A 17,544-nucleotide genomic window follows, 5' to 3' on the forward strand; every position below is an offset into this window, starting at 1 on the left:
TTGGTGGGGAATTACCAGTACTACAATGGAAAGAATTTCCCTTTTGTCTAATGTTGTATAGTAGTAATAGCCATAGGCCTTTCTACATGTGAAGATCAGCTCATTTGACAAGGTATGCTCACCTTGAAGTGGGCAATATCAGGCTTATCCAATTGTTTGGCCCTCAGGCGAACTATAGGATCAGTGCTGTACTCTGGTGCCACCCTAAACTCTGGTCCTATATGTTCCCTTCAGTTTGCAGAAGTGTTGTTGCACAGTGTGGGCGCCATGTAACCTCATTGTAACGTCATTGTAACCCCCCCCCAGTTCCATCACTAGATTTATGCAGGAACTCTCTGGCAGTGGCTGGGTTTTTTTTTTAAATAATAATAAATCTATCATATAGGCACCCAAGGGCCACCCCCTAAAAGCGGTCACCCTAGGCACAGGCCTTCAGGTGCCTATATATATACATATATATATATATATAAATACAGTTCTAAATAGGATCATAATTGCCACTAAAGCAGGCATGAAAATGAAGGCGTGGCCCTTGATTGATGGGAAAATCCAACCAAACGCAAATTAAATGGCAGGCACTGTACACAGGATCAATGAGCTGCGGGCTTGGGTCTTCTGGTCATCTGTTCCTAAGTTCTATTTATCGGTTTGTGTTTCAAGGATGCTGCTGTATTACGAAAGTATGTTTACACTTCTCAACAGTGAAATGAAATCTTGAATAAAAACTCCTGATTGTCAGAAGTGGGATTCGAACCCACGCCTCCAGAGGAGACTGCGACCTGAACGCAGCGCCTTAGACCGCTCGGCCATCCTGACAATACTATAATGTAGTTAGTTGGGATCCGGGATTCGGTTCTGGAATTTGGCCAAGATTTATATTTGGCCAAATCCATGCTCCTGGCCAAACTAATATTTCGCACCCCAAGTGATTTGTAATTTCCTTCTCCTTTGAAGTTCAGCTTTTCACTCTACTGCACATGCACCAGCCCAGAAGAGACGAAGCGGGAAAAGATTATGCACAGCTCTTTCAGAAGTACAATGGGCCAGCGAGCACCAACCTGGCGTATCAGGTAAATGATTATAACCACTGGGGGTGCCTAATAGTTGGCAGTCCTTGTGATTTCACCTTATCATCTAAGCTTGTCAAGCTTGACCATCATAAAGTGTTTGGACTCCTTGAAGAGCCCTAACTACAAGGTAATGTATGGACGCAATCATTTCTATCTGTAATAAAAGATATTTATGTTATGGGCATAAAACAATATTAACTGTAACTCTGCCTAGAGACTGACCACTCCATTATAGAATAGGCATAACTGAGTTAGCTGTTTATTCATTTGGTCCTGTCTAGCTCTTCACACCTTGCAGTCCCCTAGCCAGTCTGTCCTCATGGCCAGGGGCCTTTGTGAATTACCTCCTACTGTGAGGGGTTTCCTCGGAATGCAGATTTTCAAATCCTAACTGAATTGGAAAGCCACACATTTTCTATGCTGGAAAAATAACTAAAAAGTAAAATAGCAGAGCACCATCACTCTACTGTTCAGATGGATGCCCAGGGGTGTGCATAATCAAAACAATTAATAGAATTAAGAGAATAAACACCTTTGCACCACCCCCTGGTATTCTAATTCTTAGACCTCATAGCAGACAAATTAAAACTTAAAGGAATAGTAACACCAAAACATTCAAGTGTATAAAATAAATTCCAGTATAATGTACTGTTGCCCTGCACTGGTACAACTGGTGTGTTTGCCTCAGAAACACTACTATGGTTTATATAAAGAATGCACAGGCACTTAGAAGAAAATGCACAGGCACTTAGCAGATAACAGATTAAACACTTTTATCTGTTATCTGCTATGCCTTTTCTCCTTTTTTCCAGCTTGAATGGCTGCCCCCGGGGCTACACAGCAGCTTATTTATATAAACTATAGTAGAATTACTGTAGCAAACACACAACTTTTACCAGTGCAGGGCACTAGTATATTATATTTTATTTACTTTAAAACTCAATAATTTTTTGGTGTTACTGTTCCTTTAACCTTTAATAAGTAGAATTAAAAAGGTATGTCCAATAAACTTAAATGGGGGCACAGCTGGGTTGCACCAAACACACTCTGCCTTGGAGGCGGTAATAAACTCAGCAATGGGTCGTTATGGAGCCTCAGTCAGAAAGTATTGGGCCGCACAATTCGCTCGCCAACCACCCACAAGCGACTCCCACTCATCAACACCCTAATCCATCCTCCCTCCCCAGGCAATCAACACCCTCAGCGATCAACACCTGCCTACCAGAAAAGAATGCGCCTTTCTATGCTGGACCTTACTGTTCCATCACGACATGTTTTCTCACTTAATTTCCCCAAATTTATAAGTTGGCACCACCCCTTAAAAAACATGATATCAAAAGTATCAGTAGGGCTTAGGTGGGCTTTATTTGGTACCTTGTCTTACTTGGCTAACTTGGCTGTCCAACAAGGTGTTTTTATGGCTCTTTGAAATGGGCTCTATAGACTTCTTAGGCTCATGCCACACACAGCGTATATATTTTCAGAACTCTTGGCGAAAATATCGCCACGTGCTCCTACTTGTGCCTGCATCTGAATGAATGCGGGTATTTCATTCATTCGGATGCAGGCACAGGTAGGAGCACATGGCAATATTTTCAGCAAGTGTTTTTCCACTTCCCGAAAATATACGCTATACGCTGTGTGTGGCATCAGCCTTATGTTTGGAGAAGTGGCTGCCTACACTGAAAAAGATGAATGGCATTGTTCTAATTTGTCTGTGCCAAACAAATCTTTGTGAATTATTTATAGAACATATTGAAAAAAATATAAGAAGAAAATATTTTGCTTAAATAAGCAGGTCCCACCGAGATTTGAACTCGGATCGCTGGATTCAGAGTCCAGAGTGCTAACCATTACACCATGGAACCAGGTGTGAGCCCAGCCTGGAATTGTGGGTATGGATAGGTCAAATAATCTATTCCCCATTTATTCCAGAGACGAGAACACTGCATACAAAATCTTAGTTCATTCTTAGAATTCTTTGTTCCGCATAAGAAGGATGGGGCCGCTATATACAACTATGTCAGGGTTCGTTTTCAAGTTGAAATATAAAGTTTTCTACATGCCACCTGGTGGTCATCCCGAATTAAAGAGGTTTTAGTAACTGGCGCTGACTAAACACTTTCTGTTGTATGTAGTCCTGTTTTGAAAACAGAAAAATTACAATCCAAGAAGCAAATTACATTTGCATGGTCTCCAATGCTTCTCTATCGCTATCATAAATTTATATATATATATATATTTATTTTATATATATATATATATATACACATATACACACACACATAAACGGACAGATAATTCTTTTTAAAAACTAATCTCACCATATATTACACAGTGTCAGGATGGCCGAGTGGTCTAAGGCGCCAGACTCAAGATATAAATATCTTCTCCTATACTGGGGATTCTGGTCTCCGAATGGAGGCGTGGGTTCAAATCCCACTTCTGACACATCTTTTCCTCTACTTAAATGTTCTCTATAGATTTTTAACATATCATCAAATGTAATTATGAAAATAAATCTGCGTTTTTATGATTTAAACCCAGGTATTGGCTTCTTTTTACAGAGAAGACAAATATATAGATATAATTTTGGGCAGGACTCACTGGGATTTGCCTAAATATGATACAAGCCCTGTCCCTGTAGGTCTCACAGAGTGTATTTTTCCACCTGCTGGTACCCCTCTGCAACAGAGCACCTGACTGGAGTTCCCCCCCTGATGACAACCCCATTCCAAACAGGGTTGGCCCCTGGCCGGTGATCCCAATGTTATTAATATTTTTTTTGCAGAAAAGGTGGCAACCTTATTATACTGTCACCTAGACCAGGGACTGGGCCTGTCTATCAGCCTCCTTTAACAAATGCCATGCTATATGCAAAGCAGGGTTGGACTAGCACACCAGGAAAAATCCAGGTTGGTCCTGATCCTGTTGGGCTCTGCCAGGCAACTTCATAAAGATTTGAAAAATCTTAAAGATAGCAGTGTGTGGAACACATTGGTATCCTTAATTTTTCCCCTGAGGTGCTCTCTCATTGATGTTGGGAAGTAACTAGTTGTGCGATGCATGGAGCATTTTGACCTGGACAGGCTGGTTTTCGGAAGAGCTGTCCGGGTCAAAACTGCCTGCCCTGTTTTCCAAGTTAGGAAAATCGGGCAGGACTCACTGGGATTGACGCGGCGATCATCCAAACGCAGATCACCGCATCATAGTGTCACCGACCCATCCCTTCCCCATCCCGTGACATCACTAGCCACCCCGCCCCGTGTGTGTGTGATGTCCCCCCCTGCTCGGAGAAAGAAGATGGCAGAGGTGGCAACCCTATTGGTGGGCATTTGAATGGGTTACCCAGTGGGATCCAGGCCTGGCACTGATGCACAGTATAGGGTGCACAGACACAAGGGATCCTTGGGGACAATTTACCTACAACTAACTGGTGCCTAATGAAATACAGACTGCCTTTTCTAATGCACCTGAAAGACTCAATTTGCACCAAAAACTACACTATCAACAACAACAAAAGCATAGCATCATGTGTCCTTATTTAGAAAACATTTGACAGAACAGAACCACAGCATTATGGGTAAAAAACGAGAAGCATTTTTGTGGCATTTCAGATGTACTTGTCAGGATGGCCGAGTGGTCTAAGACGCCAGACTCAAGACTAGCAGTCTTGAGGCAGCATTATGGGTAAAGAAAAATCTAGAACAACACCTCTGTATACTTGTCAGGATGGCCGAGCGGTCTAAGGCGCCAGACTCAAGACATTGAGTGTCTTCTCCTATACTGGGGATTCTGGTCTCCAAATGGAGGCGTGGGTTCAAATCCCACTTCTGACATGTACCTTTTGTTTCTACCTTCATTTTACATTAAGAGAGTACATTTTTTTAATTTATCATAGTTAATAAGTGGGATTATGAAAATTAACTTGTGTCTAAGTTTCTGATTTGAACACAAGTATTTGTTCAATGCACAAAATTACACACAGTGAGGACAATCATTATAATAAATAAAATAAATAATTACAAATATACAGAGATTATGTGCCATGTACTAAGAGACACATAAAGAAGGAGTTCCCTGCCACTTTGCATATATATTAGAATAAAATTAAAACATCTGCTTTTATATTTAGTAGTGTTCAAGACACCTTTATGTATCTGTGCTAATAACCTTGAATCAGGGCTTCCATCAGTAAAGCTGGTGGGCTCCATTATTTCCCTACTGGATATTTAATGGGTCAAAATATCCAGAGAGAAATGGGGCCCTAGAGAAAAAAAAATGGCCCACATTTTGATGCCCCTGCTCTGCCCATCTATGGCAAAATCTGACCTTAGAGCCCCTGAGTGACCCACAGAGTGAATCCCCCCGCCCCTGTTCCCTGCATGACAGCAGCCCGACTACAAGATTAGACGGTTACAGACTGACAATAAAATCTACACCTCTACTACTGACAAACCGCAACGTAACTTGTGTAATTCTAACCCTAAACCTTGCAATTGTAAATCATTTGCATGTTGCAGTGTACTTAGCATACTTGGCAAGCACCAGCTATGACATAGGAATGCTAAAACAAACACAGAATTATGGGTAAAAATCAGAAGTGTTTTTACAACTTTGCCGTACTTTCCAAATATAGAGGAGAGCACCATAAAGCAGATTTCTGCTAAAATGCTATTTATTTCAGACCAAAAAACACAACATGTTTCGGGCAGTGTGACGCCCTTTATCAAGTGTAAGTATTACTTAAACAAGGTGAACCATTTAAACCATAACTCCACCCTCTGTGTCCATTGATTGGTATTCAGAAGTGTCCATCAAAAGTCAAATTTTTCTCATGCGTTGCTTGTTTTTCCTTGCCATTCATTCCAATTTTAACATTGTGTTTCATCAATAACATCGCTTTTAAATCTGTGAAAAGTTCATATACTAAACTTTAGAAGTACAATTACAATATAGATGGTCCCCAACCACCCTACACCATATAGAAATTATTAAAAACAAACATAAACTGGCCAGAACATATCTCATATCCAGTGTTATATTACTACACAGTTTAAAATACATAGATCATTGATTGATAATAATAATGGTAATCACACCATCAGAAATTACTCTTACCCTTATCTTAATGAAGCTACACAAAGGAATTCAAAGGACGCAAAGGAATTCAAGGATACAAGAACACAAAGGAAATATTAGAAACTTTAAACCCGGTACACAAACAGATACACAGGTGTCTAGACACTTTATTGAGTTTAAGCATAGCGCTGCACAACTTAGGTGGTGTGTTCTTGGTGAAGTAATTTTGGATGTAAGAGGTGGTGATCGCAAGAAAAATCTCCTGAAACTCGAGGGCAAATGGATAAAGAAGCTTAATACTCTAGTTCCAGATGGCCTCAATGATGCGTGGAGTCTGAAACCCTTTTTATAATGATTTTTAATATTTTGATGATGTGCTAGTAATATGTATTTATAAATATGATTGATTTTTTACAGGCCTTGAATTCCTTTGCGTCAGGGTGTGTAGCTTCATTAAGGTAAGGGTAAGAGTAATTTCTGATGGTGTGATTACCATTATTATTATCAATCAATGATCTATGTATTTTAAACTGTGTAGTAATATAACACTGGATATGAGATATGTTCTGGCCAGTTTATGTTTGTTTTTAATAATTTCTATATGGTGTAGGGTGGTTGGGGACCATCTATATTGTAATTGTACTTCTAAAGTTTAGTATATGAACTTTTCACAGATTTAAAATCGATGTTATTGATGAAACACAATGTTAAAATTGGAATGAATGGCAAGGAAAAACAAGCAACGCATGAGAAAAATTTGACTTTTGATGGACACTTCTGAATACCAATCAATGGACACAGAGGGTGGAGTTATGGTTTAAATGGTTCACCTTGTTTAAGTAATACTTACACTTGATAAAGGGCGTCACACTGCCCGAAACATGTTGTGTTTTTTGGTCTGAAATAAATAGTATTTTAGCAGAAATCTGCTTTATGGTGCTCTCCTCTATATTTGGATTGTATTGAATGGCTCAGCGGTGTGCCTTGCGAGGATTGATGCATCAAGCCTGATCTAAGGGCTGTGCGGTTGAATACCTATTTGTTAACTTTGCTGTAATTGTCAGGATGGCCGAGTGGTCTAAGGCGCCAGACTCAAGACTAGCAGTCTTCCGCTGAGCGGGTGTTCTGGTCTCCGAATGGAGGCGTGGGTTCAAATCCCACTTCTGACAAGCTTTGCATATTTTTAAATTCAATTCTACTAAAGTGAGTAGTAAAATGACAACTCTGAGTGCATAACCAAAAAGCAGAAGCTTTTCAAATATACATGATAATATGACAAACATTTATATGTGCATATAAGAAATGTTATTTCAACAGTGAACAAATATTTCAAAGGCCACAGTTACAGTTTAAAGTAACACACCTTGAAATTCAAGCCAATAACATGCATTAACCTGTTCGCTGCTAGAAGAATTTTTACATACATACTGGTTGTCAAGCCCTTTCTTAACATTGTGCCTTTTTTAGCTTTGTTTACTGAAGGTAACTTAGTTTTAGTTCACCTTTGAAATAAATATTTTGTTTCAGGACAATATAATCTTTAAATTAGTGTGTATTTTTAAATGGTATAAACAACCTTGGCTATCTTAAGGCAGGGATCCCCAACCTTTTTAACCCATGAGCCACACTGAACAGTAAAAAGAGTTTGGGAGCAACACAAACATGAAAAATATTTCTGGGGGTGCAAAATTGTAATTAGCTATTTGGTAGCCCCTTTGTGGACTGGCAGCTTACATGGGGAATTCAAAAATAAGCACCTCCTTTAAGGCCACTGGGTGCAACATCCAAGGGGACGGTGAGCAACATGTTGCTCGCGAGACACTGGTTGGGGATCACAGTGTTAGTGTTTGGTCCTGGAACCCAGTACTGAGTCCTAACACCACCCCAGGCTTCTGGCACATTCTGCTATAATGGAGCACAGAAAGAGAGACAGAGCCATGTGCTCCTTCCCATTACTTGTCTATATCCCATCTAATGTACTGCAAAACAGCACAAAATGCATAACATGTGCAGTCAAACAGATGCAAATGCATGTAAAAAAAGATATAGATCCACACTTATGTGCCTACACATACACCTAACTTATACCTTATAAATCAGGGGTCCCCAACCACCGGGCCGGGGACCAGTGCCAGGCCGTGGGCTGTGCTGAAGCGTGCCACTTCTGTTCCCAATTACCTGTGATCCCATATCCCCGATGTGTTACACAGCCATGACAACAGCTATGCTAAGCCCAGGAAGCTTTCTACTGATCACAACAAGGACCAAAGTACTTAAAGCTCCATGCTAAGTGGCAGGGGATGTCACCACTTAGGTGGGGAGTAAGAAGAGCAAGGGGGCTGGGCACATCTAGTTGCAGGGAAACAAGCTCAGGTCTCCAACTGATTTTGTATGATGAGCTGTATTATATTTTATAATGAAATAACAATAATCATAAAAATAATGTACATAATATAAAACGTTATAATTACTTTTACATTATATATATAATAATTAAATTATATACTATGAACTAGTTGCGCCACCACCCCCACCCCCGGTCCTTGGAAAAATCGACTTGCTTGAAATCGGTCCGTGGTGCAAAAAAGGTTGGGGACCACTGTTATAAATGACTAATGACTTCTGAAGATCAACCAGAAATTACTTAGTTCGCACCACCATTGGCAACAAGAAAACAGCACTGTATCTTGTGCTCTATATATCCTATATATATAATTTGCAAGTTGTAGTACACACTACTTAGAAAACACCTGGAACAACACTGGAATTCTGAAAGAAGAGGCAGCATTATGAGTAAAGAAAAATCTAGAAAACCAGCTAAGTATACTTGTCAGGATGGCCGAGCGGTCTAAGGCGCCAGACTCAAGACATTGAGTGTCTTCTCCTGTACTGGGGATTCTGGTCTCCGAATGGAGGCGTGGGTTCAAATCCCACTTCTGACATGTACCTTTTGTTTCTACCTTCATTTTACTTTAAGAGAGTACATTTTTTTAATTTATCATAGTTAATAAGTGGGATTATGAAAATTAACTTGTGTCTAAGTTTCTGATTTGAACACAAGTATTTGTTCAATGCACAAAATTACACACAGTGAGGACAATCATTATAATAAATAAAATAAATAATTACAAATATACAGAGATTATGTGCCATGTACTAAGAGACACATAAAGAAGGAGTTCCCTGCCACTTTGCATATATATTAGAATAAAATTAAAACATCTGCTTTTATATTTAGTAGTGTTCAAGACACCTTTATGTATCTGTGCTAATAACCTTGAATCAGGGCTTCAATCAGTAAAGCTGGTGGGCTCCATTATTTCCCTACTGGATATTTAATGGGTCAAAATATCCAGAGAGAAATGGGGCCCTAGAGAAAAAAAAATGGCCCACATTTTGATGCCCCTGCTCTGCCCATCTATGGCAAAATCTGACCTTAGAGCCCCTGAGTGACCCACAGAGTGAATCCCCCCGCCCCTGTTCCCTGCATGACAGCAGCCCGACTACAAGATTAGACGGTTACAGACTGACAATAAAATCTACACCTCTACTACTGACAAACTGCAACGTAACTTGTGTAATTCTAACCCTAAACCTTGCAATTGTAAATCATTTGCATGTTGCAGTGTACTTAGCATACTTAGCAAGCACCAGCTATGACATAGGAATGCTAAAACAAACACAGAATTATGGGTAAAAATCAGAAGTGTTTTTACAACTTTGCCGTACTTGTCAGGATGGCCGAGTGGTCTAAGGCGCCAGACTCAAGACTAGCAGTCTTCCGCTGAGCGGGTGTTCTGGTCTCCGAATGGAGGCGTGGGTTCAAATCCCACTTCTGACAAGCTTTGGATGTTTTGAAATTAAAGAAAGGAAGTACCATAAGGGTTAAATACGATTTTTCAAATATTTCACTAAATTTTATTAAATCTGGAGTTCATATATTAAAAGTAGTAAACCCCACATCCTTATGTGCTTCTTTCTAAGACAGGGACTATAGAAAATCAAATGTTGTAGTATAATGCAGATATAACAGTGTTTTATACAAAGCAGGTTTTTTCACAGTATAGTATAATTGTAAAAGTAACCATTGTTTTTGGTCCAAATGCAAATGAGGCAATGTATATTATGTATCATGGGCTATGAAATAAAGATGACTTTAGAGATCCTGTATTTTTTCACTTTAAGTAAGGTAAGAAGACATTTCAGACCTATTTGATAACATAAAAAAAAAAAAAAATAGACATATAATTATTTGAAAACCTATGTAATTGCCTGCATAAACATGCAAGGTTCCATGGTGTAATGGTTAGCACTCTGGACTTTGAATCCAGCGATCCGAGTTCAAATCTCGGTGGAACCTGTGGGTTTTGTCTGAGTGTGGAATTTTATTATTATTTTTTTCCTATTTATAGCATGCTGCAAGTAGCTACAGGAAAATACCACATAGTCTATTGAAAAAATATAACAGTGGCTTTGAATAAACTGTTTATGTTACTGTGCAGTGTATGTTGTACCACAGCTCGGGTGAAGAAAAAAAAAATTATATATATACACTGGACAAGAAAACTAATACTATGGGAGCTCACCATACCACGACTCATTTAAATGCAAAACTGTGTGGATTCTGGGAAATATTCCAAATCATTTTTTCATCATTTTTATTCAGTGCGCTATAGGCCGAAGCTTAAAGGAGAAGGAAAAGTTTGATCACTGGGGTTGCCAAATGTTGGGCACTCCCCAGTAATTATAATCACTTGCCCGATACAACAAACCTGTGCTTCTGTTAGCAAGAAACTACCTGGGGTAAATGTGACCAACAATCTTTTTACTCCCAACTTCTTTCTTCAAAATCCAGGGGCCAACACGTGCAGTAAAGGGAAAAAGTTTTATTTGTTGAAGTTCGGCTTTTCACTCTACTGCACTGCACACCCTGAAGCAAACAAAAAGGCAGGAAGAAGATCACTCATTGCTAGAACCCTGGGTCTGTGCAATTTTTTGATAAAGGGGGCACAGGCCCATGGTATCAGGTAAGTGATTACAATCACTGGGGGGGGGGGGGGGTGTGCAGTGCAGTAGAGTGGCCTGTGTCCCCTTTATCAAAAAATTGCACAGGCCCTGGGTGCCCCCCCCCATGCATGTTCCCTTGAGCACTGGAGACAGGACGCACTGAAGTTTTTTGCACATCCCATCCCCAGTGCTACTTATGTCATACCTCCCAACATTTGAAAAATGAAAAGAGAATATTTGTTGCGCGCGCATCGCGCCACACCCCAATTACCACACCCCATTTAAAAAAAAATACTCCTTTTATATAGATGAAATGGCGGGATCAGACGCAAATGTGCTATACCCTCATACTGAACGACCTAAGGAAAACAATATAGCAACTCCTACATTAAAATACAAATATAGAGAGAAGGCAGTCAGTTATAAGTGAGTTATAACTATGTACCAGTTTTGCCCCCCCATACACAGTACCCCCATACACAGTGCCCCCATATACACAGTAGCCCCCATATACACAGTAGCCCCCATATACACAGTAGCGCCCCCATACACAGTAGCCCCCCCATACACAGTAGCGCCCCCATACACAGTAGCCCCCCCATACACAGTAGCCCCCCATACACAGTAGCCCCCATAGGAGCTCCGCCTTCATCTGCGGCTTCTCTCCTTATGCGGCTCCTTGTGCGGTGGTGCCAGGCCCTTTTCTAAGGTTGCGCCCCGTGCGTAATGATGTCACACGTACCCAGAGGAGCAACCTTATAAAATGGCCTGTCGCGCTGCACGGGATGCGCCATGAAAAGCGGGACAGTTGGGGGGTATGCTTATGTGAGCAAATTTGCAGCTCGGAGGCATGCTGCCCCTAAATTTATGCTGTCCTAAGTCCGGGCCTTTGTGGCCTCGTCACAAATCTGGGCCCGTTTATAAAAAAGGCAGAAGGGAGAACACATTTTGCAAAGAAGAAGGCAACACCGAACTTAACTTACTGTGGATATGCTGGTGTTATATTCAGAGCAAGGTTTTCCCACAACACATCAGAGTGTTCAATTCAGGCTACATAAACAAATTCAAATATTTTTCTTCTGGCACCAGAACAGACTGGTCTGTTGCCCAAATGTATACCAACACAACTGCATTTGACAGAGTGCCAGTTACTCTTAAGGCTATTTAACTGTTTATTTTCAGCTGCATGAGCCAAACCTCATTGCTTCTTTTTTGTGAGCAGAGAGTGACCCCATTGATTATTGAAGGGAGTGCTGTGAACAATGTGAAGTCAGTAATTTTTAGTACCAAGGGGCCAGTCATAGGCAGATAATAATGAATTCCTTGGTGGCATTAACAAATTTCAAACAATTCTGGAGACCAATGAGATTCGGTTGCTACCCCCCCTTGCACCCCATGCTTGCCATTCAGAGAGTCAGAGCTGCTGCCTAAGGAGAGCTTTTCAACTTGCCTCCACCTGCTCTCACGCTACAAACAGTAACATTTTATTATTATTAACATTTATTTATAAAGCGCCAACATATTCCGCAGCGCTGTACAAACATTTCTCTCTATACCAGTGATTCTCAACCTTCTTTATTTTATTCGTTATTCAACCCCCAAAGGGGTCCTGACCCACATGCTGAGAACCACCGCTCTATACTAACAATTTTGTTTAGGGAAAATTGCAGTGTTTTTGTTTGCTACTGTCAACACGGAGGCCAGATAATGACACTATTATTTTACATACTACAACAGTGATCCCCAACCAGTGGCTCAGGGGCAACATGTTGCTCCCCAACCCCTTGGATGTTGCTCTCAGTGCCCCCAAACCAGGTGGTTATTTTTGAAATCCTGACTTGGGGGCAAGTTTTGGTTGAATAAAAACAAGGGTTACTGCCAAACAGTACATCCTGTAGGCTACCAGTCCATATAAGGGCTACCAAATAGCTAATTACAGCCCTTATTTGGCACCCCCAGGAACATGTTTTATACTTGTGTTGCTCCCCAAGTCTTTTTACATTTGCATGTGGCTCGCATGTAAAAAAGATTGGGGATCCCTGTACTACAACATCTGATATATATATATATATATATATTAACTGTGGTTTCATTAAATTGTTGCCTAGAGTGTTTACCACACACGCACACAGATAATAACATGTTTATATACCGCACATACACAACGTGTCTGGGATGTAAATTTAAATTGAAAAAAAAAATAAAAAGACTGTGCCTCCCCGTCGGGGAATCGAACCCCGGTCTCCCGCGTGACAGGCGGGGATACTTACCACTATACTAACGAGGACTGGCTACTGGAACGCGCGGGTAACCGCCTCACACCGTATAACTGCGCGCCATACTCAAACTAACGGTTTCTATACGTGTGTAACTGGAAATCTTCCGCTTTTACCTCAGTCGCCTCTTGGGCTATTGCATGATAGTAGCCTGGATCAAACCCACTGCCCCAGGGGAAGGGCTCACCCAAGGGCATTACATTGGCAGACTGTTAGAAATTGCCCCATGTAGTACCTCACCCAAGGGCATTACATTGGCAGACTGTTAGAAATTGCCCCATGTAGTACCTCACCCAAGGGCATTACATTGGCAGCCTGTTAGAAATTACCCCATGCATTACCTCACCCAGGGGCATTACATTGGCAGCCTGTTAGAAATTGCCCCATGCAGTACCTCACCCAGGGGCATTACATTGGCAGACTGTTAGAAATTACCCCATGCATTACCTCACCCAGGGGCATTACATTGGCAGACTGTTAGAAATTGCCCCATGCAGTACCTCACCCAGGGGCATTACATTGGCAGACTGTTAGAAATTACCCCATGCATTACCTCACCCAGGGGCATTACATTGGCAGACTGTTAGAAATTGCCCCATGCAGTACCTCACCCAGGGGCATTACATTGGCAGCCTGTTAGAAATTGCCCCATGTAGTACCTCACCTTGTGCAGCTTGTCTCTGTCCCACAGCAGGCGGGCTTGGGGAGTTCATGACATGTGCGGCTCTGACAGCACTGAGCAACCCTCATCCCTCAGGCGTCGCGCACAATGTCGTTGCACTTTCACCGGATCACTTCTACTACGTCACGTCTTAGACAAATACGTCATCCTCATGCGTACACTGCCGGAGAAATGGAGGAAACGTCACATGTGTGCGTCACACAATAGGCGCATAATAATGCAGGTTGCTACCCCTATAGAGAACCCGACTTTTAGTATACAATATCGTTCTAAAGGCTTAACAATATAATATATGTCACTGAAAATTGGCTTATTTAAAATTGTATCTCAGCCAGTCCTCGTTAGTATAGTGGTAAGTATCCCCGCCTGTCACGCGGGAGACCGGGGTTCGATTCCCCGACGGGGAGGCACAATCTTTTCTCTTCTGTAATAGTAATACCAGTAATATCTTTTCTCTTCTATAGTAGTAATAGTAATACCAGTAATATCTTTTCTCTTCTATAGTAGTAATAGTAATACCAGTAATATCTTTTCTCTTCTGTAGTAGTAATAGTGATACCAGTAATATCTTTTCTCTTCTGTAGTAGTAATAGTGATACCAGTAATATCTTTTCTTTTCTATAGTAGTAATAGTAATACCAGTAATATCTTTTCTCTTCTGTAGTAGTAATAGTAATACCAGTAATATCTTTTCTTTTCTATAGTAGTAATAGTAATACCAGTAATATCTTTTCTCTTCTGTAGTAGTAATAGTAATACCAGTAATATCTTTTCTCTTCTGTAGTAGTAATAGTGATACCAGTAATATCTTTTCTCTTCTGTAGTAGTAATAGTGATACCAGTAATATCTTTTCTTTTCTATAGTAGTAATAGTAATACCAGTAATATCTTTTCTCTTCTGTAGTAGTAATAGTAATACCAATAATATCTTTTCTCTTCTATAGTAGTAATAGTAATACCAGTAATATCTTTTCTCTTCTATAGTAGTAATAGTGATACCAGTAATATCTTTTCTCTTCTATAGTAGTAATAGTAATACCAGTAATATCTTTTCTCTTCTATAGTAGTAATAGTAATACCAGTAATATATTTTCTTTTCTATAGTAGTAATAGTAATACCAGTAATATCTTTTCTTTTCTATAGTAGTAATAGTGATACCAGTAATATCTTTTCTCTTCTATAGTAGTAATAGTAATACCAGTAATATCTTTTCTCTTCTATAGTAGTAATAGTGATACCAGTAATATCTTTTCTCTTCTATAGTAGTAATAGTAATACCAGTAATATCTTTTCTCTTCTATAGTAGTAATAGTAATACCAGTAATATATTTTCTTTTCTATAGTAGTAATAGTAATACCAGTAATATCTTTTCTTTTCTATAGTAGTAATAGTAATACCAGTAATATCTTTTCTCTTCTGTAGTAGTAATAGTAATACCAGTAATATCTTTTCTTTTCTATAGTAGTAATAGTAATACCAGTAATATCTTTTCTCTTCTGTAGTAGTAATAGTAATACCAGTAATATCTTTTCTTTTCTATAGTAGTAATAGTAATACCAGTAATATCTTTTCTCTTCTGTAGTAGTAATAGTAATACCAGTAATATCTTTTCTTTTCTATAGTAGTAATAGTAATACCAGTAATATCTTTTCTCTTCTGTAGTAGTAATAGTGATACCAGTAATATCTTTTCTTTTCTATAGTAGTAATAGTAATACCAGTAATATCTTTTCTTTTCTATAGTAGTAATAGTGATACCAGTAATATCTTTTCTCTTCTGTAGTAGTAATAGTAATACCAGTAATATCTTTTCTTTTCTATAGTAGTAATAGTAATACCAGTAATATCTTTTCTCTTCTGTAGTAGTAATAGTAATACCAGTAATATCTTTTCTTTTCTATAGTAGTAATAGTGATACCAGTAATATCTTTTCTTTTCTATAGTAGTAATAGTGATACCAGTAATATCTTTTCTTTTCTATAGTAGTAATAGTAATACCAGTAATATCTTTTCTTTTCTATAGTAGTAATAGTGATACCAGTAATATCTTTTCTCTTCTGTAGTAGTAATAGTAATACCAGTAATATCTTTTCTCTTCTGTAGTAGTAATAGTGATACCAGTAATATCTTTTCTCTTCTGTAGTAGTAATAGTGATACCAGTAATATCTTTTCTTTTCTATAGTAGTAATAGTAATACCAGTAATATCTTTTCTCTTCTGTAGTAGTAATAGTAATACCAGTAATATCTTTTCTTTTCTATAGTAGTAATAGTAATACCAGTAATATCTTTTCTCTTCTGTAGTAGTAATAGTAATACCAGTAATATCTTTTCTTTTCTATAGTAGTAATAGTAATACCAGTAATATCTTTTCTCTTCTGTAGTAGTAATAGTAATACCAGTAATATCTTTTCTTTTCTATAGTAGTAATAGTGATACCAGTAATATCTTTTCTCTTCTGTAGTAGTAATAGTAATACCAGTAATATCTTTTCTCTTCTGTAGTAGTAATAGTGATACCAGTAATATCTTTTCTCTTCTGTAGTAGTAATAGTGATACCAGTAATATCTTTTCTTTTCTATAGTAGTAATAGTAATACCAGTAATATCTTTTCTCTTCTGTAGTAGTAATAGTAATACCAATAATATCTTTTCTCTTCTATAGTAGTAATAGTAATACCAGTAATATCTTTTCTCTTCTATAGTAGTAATAGTAATACCAGTAATATATTTTCTCTTCTATAGTAGTAATAGTGATACCAGTAATATCTTTTCTCTTCTATAGTAGTAATAGTAATACCAGTAATATCTTTTCTCTTCTATAGTAGTAATAGTAATACCAGTAATATATTTTCTTTTCTATAGTAGTAATAGTAATACCAGTAATATCTTTTCTTTTCTATAGTAGTAATAGTGATACCAGTAATATCTTTTCTTTTCTATAGTAGTAATAGTAATACCAGTAATATCTTTTCTCTTCTGTAGTAGTAATAGTAATACCAGTAATATCTTTTCTTTTCTATAGCAGTAATAGTAATACCAGTAATATCTTTTCTTTTCTATAGTAGTAATAGTGATACCAGTAATATCTTTTCTCTTCTGTAGTAGTAATAGTAATACCAGTAATATCTTTTCTTTTCTATAGTAGTAATAGTAATACCAGTAATATCTTTTCTCTTCTGTAGTAGTAATAGTAATACCAGTAATATCTTTTCTTTTCTATAGTAGTAATAGTAATACCAGTAATATCTTTTCTTTTCTATAGTAGTAATAGTGATACCAGTAATATCTTTTCTCTTCTGTAGTAGTAATAGTGATACCAGTAATATCTTTTCTTTTCTATAGTAGTAATAGTAATACCAGTAATATCTTTTCTCTTCTGTAGTAGTAATAGTAATACCAGTAATATCTTTTCTTTTCTATAGTAG

General features: G+C 38.5%; 1 protein-coding gene and 10 non-coding genes across 11 annotated transcripts in view; 7 read left to right on the forward strand and 4 right to left on the reverse strand.

Moving 5' to 3' along the window:
- The window catches only part of rnaseh2c (ribonuclease H2 subunit C), a 25,830-nt gene extending 11,625 nt beyond the window's left edge, over positions 1 to 14,205 (reverse strand). Inside the window, exon 1 of the mRNA XM_012962401.3 lies at positions 14,100 to 14,205. Coding sequence (XP_012817855.2) covers positions 14,100 to 14,185 — 86 coding nt within the window. The 5' untranslated portion in view covers positions 14,186 to 14,205. The remainder of the gene's footprint in view (positions 1 to 14,099) is intronic.
- Positions 734 to 816, reverse strand: trnal-cag. The gene has a single exon. It is a non-coding gene; the product is annotated as a tRNA-Leu (tRNA).
- On the reverse strand, positions 2,867 to 2,938 carry trnaq-cug. The gene has a single exon. It is a non-coding gene; the product is annotated as a tRNA-Gln (tRNA).
- trnal-caa lies at positions 3,410 to 3,521 on the forward strand. The gene is made up of 2 exons: positions 3,410 to 3,447; positions 3,476 to 3,521. It is a non-coding gene; the product is annotated as a tRNA-Leu (tRNA).
- trnal-caa lies at positions 4,797 to 4,909 on the forward strand. Its single transcript has 2 exons — positions 4,797 to 4,834; positions 4,864 to 4,909. It is a non-coding gene; the product is annotated as a tRNA-Leu (tRNA).
- Positions 7,212 to 7,321, forward strand: trnal-caa. Its single transcript has 2 exons — positions 7,212 to 7,249; positions 7,276 to 7,321. It is a non-coding gene; the product is annotated as a tRNA-Leu (tRNA).
- Positions 8,982 to 9,094, forward strand: trnal-caa. The gene is made up of 2 exons: positions 8,982 to 9,019; positions 9,049 to 9,094. It is a non-coding gene; the product is annotated as a tRNA-Leu (tRNA).
- trnal-caa lies at positions 9,884 to 9,993 on the forward strand. The gene is made up of 2 exons: positions 9,884 to 9,921; positions 9,948 to 9,993. It is a non-coding gene; the product is annotated as a tRNA-Leu (tRNA).
- trnaq-uug lies at positions 10,441 to 10,512 on the forward strand. The gene has a single exon. It is a non-coding gene; the product is annotated as a tRNA-Gln (tRNA).
- trnad-guc lies at positions 13,375 to 13,446 on the reverse strand. Its single transcript has one exon. It is a non-coding gene; the product is annotated as a tRNA-Asp (tRNA).
- Positions 14,206 to 14,452: 247 nt separating the features above from the next.
- Positions 14,453 to 14,524, forward strand: trnad-guc. The gene has a single exon. It is a non-coding gene; the product is annotated as a tRNA-Asp (tRNA).
- Positions 14,525 to 17,544: the final 3,020 nt, after the last annotated feature.

This window comes from Xenopus tropicalis, chromosome 4 (genome assembly GCF_000004195.4).
Source record: "Xenopus tropicalis strain Nigerian chromosome 4, UCB_Xtro_10.0, whole genome shotgun sequence".
NCBI classification, from domain to species: Eukaryota; Metazoa; Chordata; class Amphibia; order Anura; family Pipidae; genus Xenopus; species Xenopus tropicalis.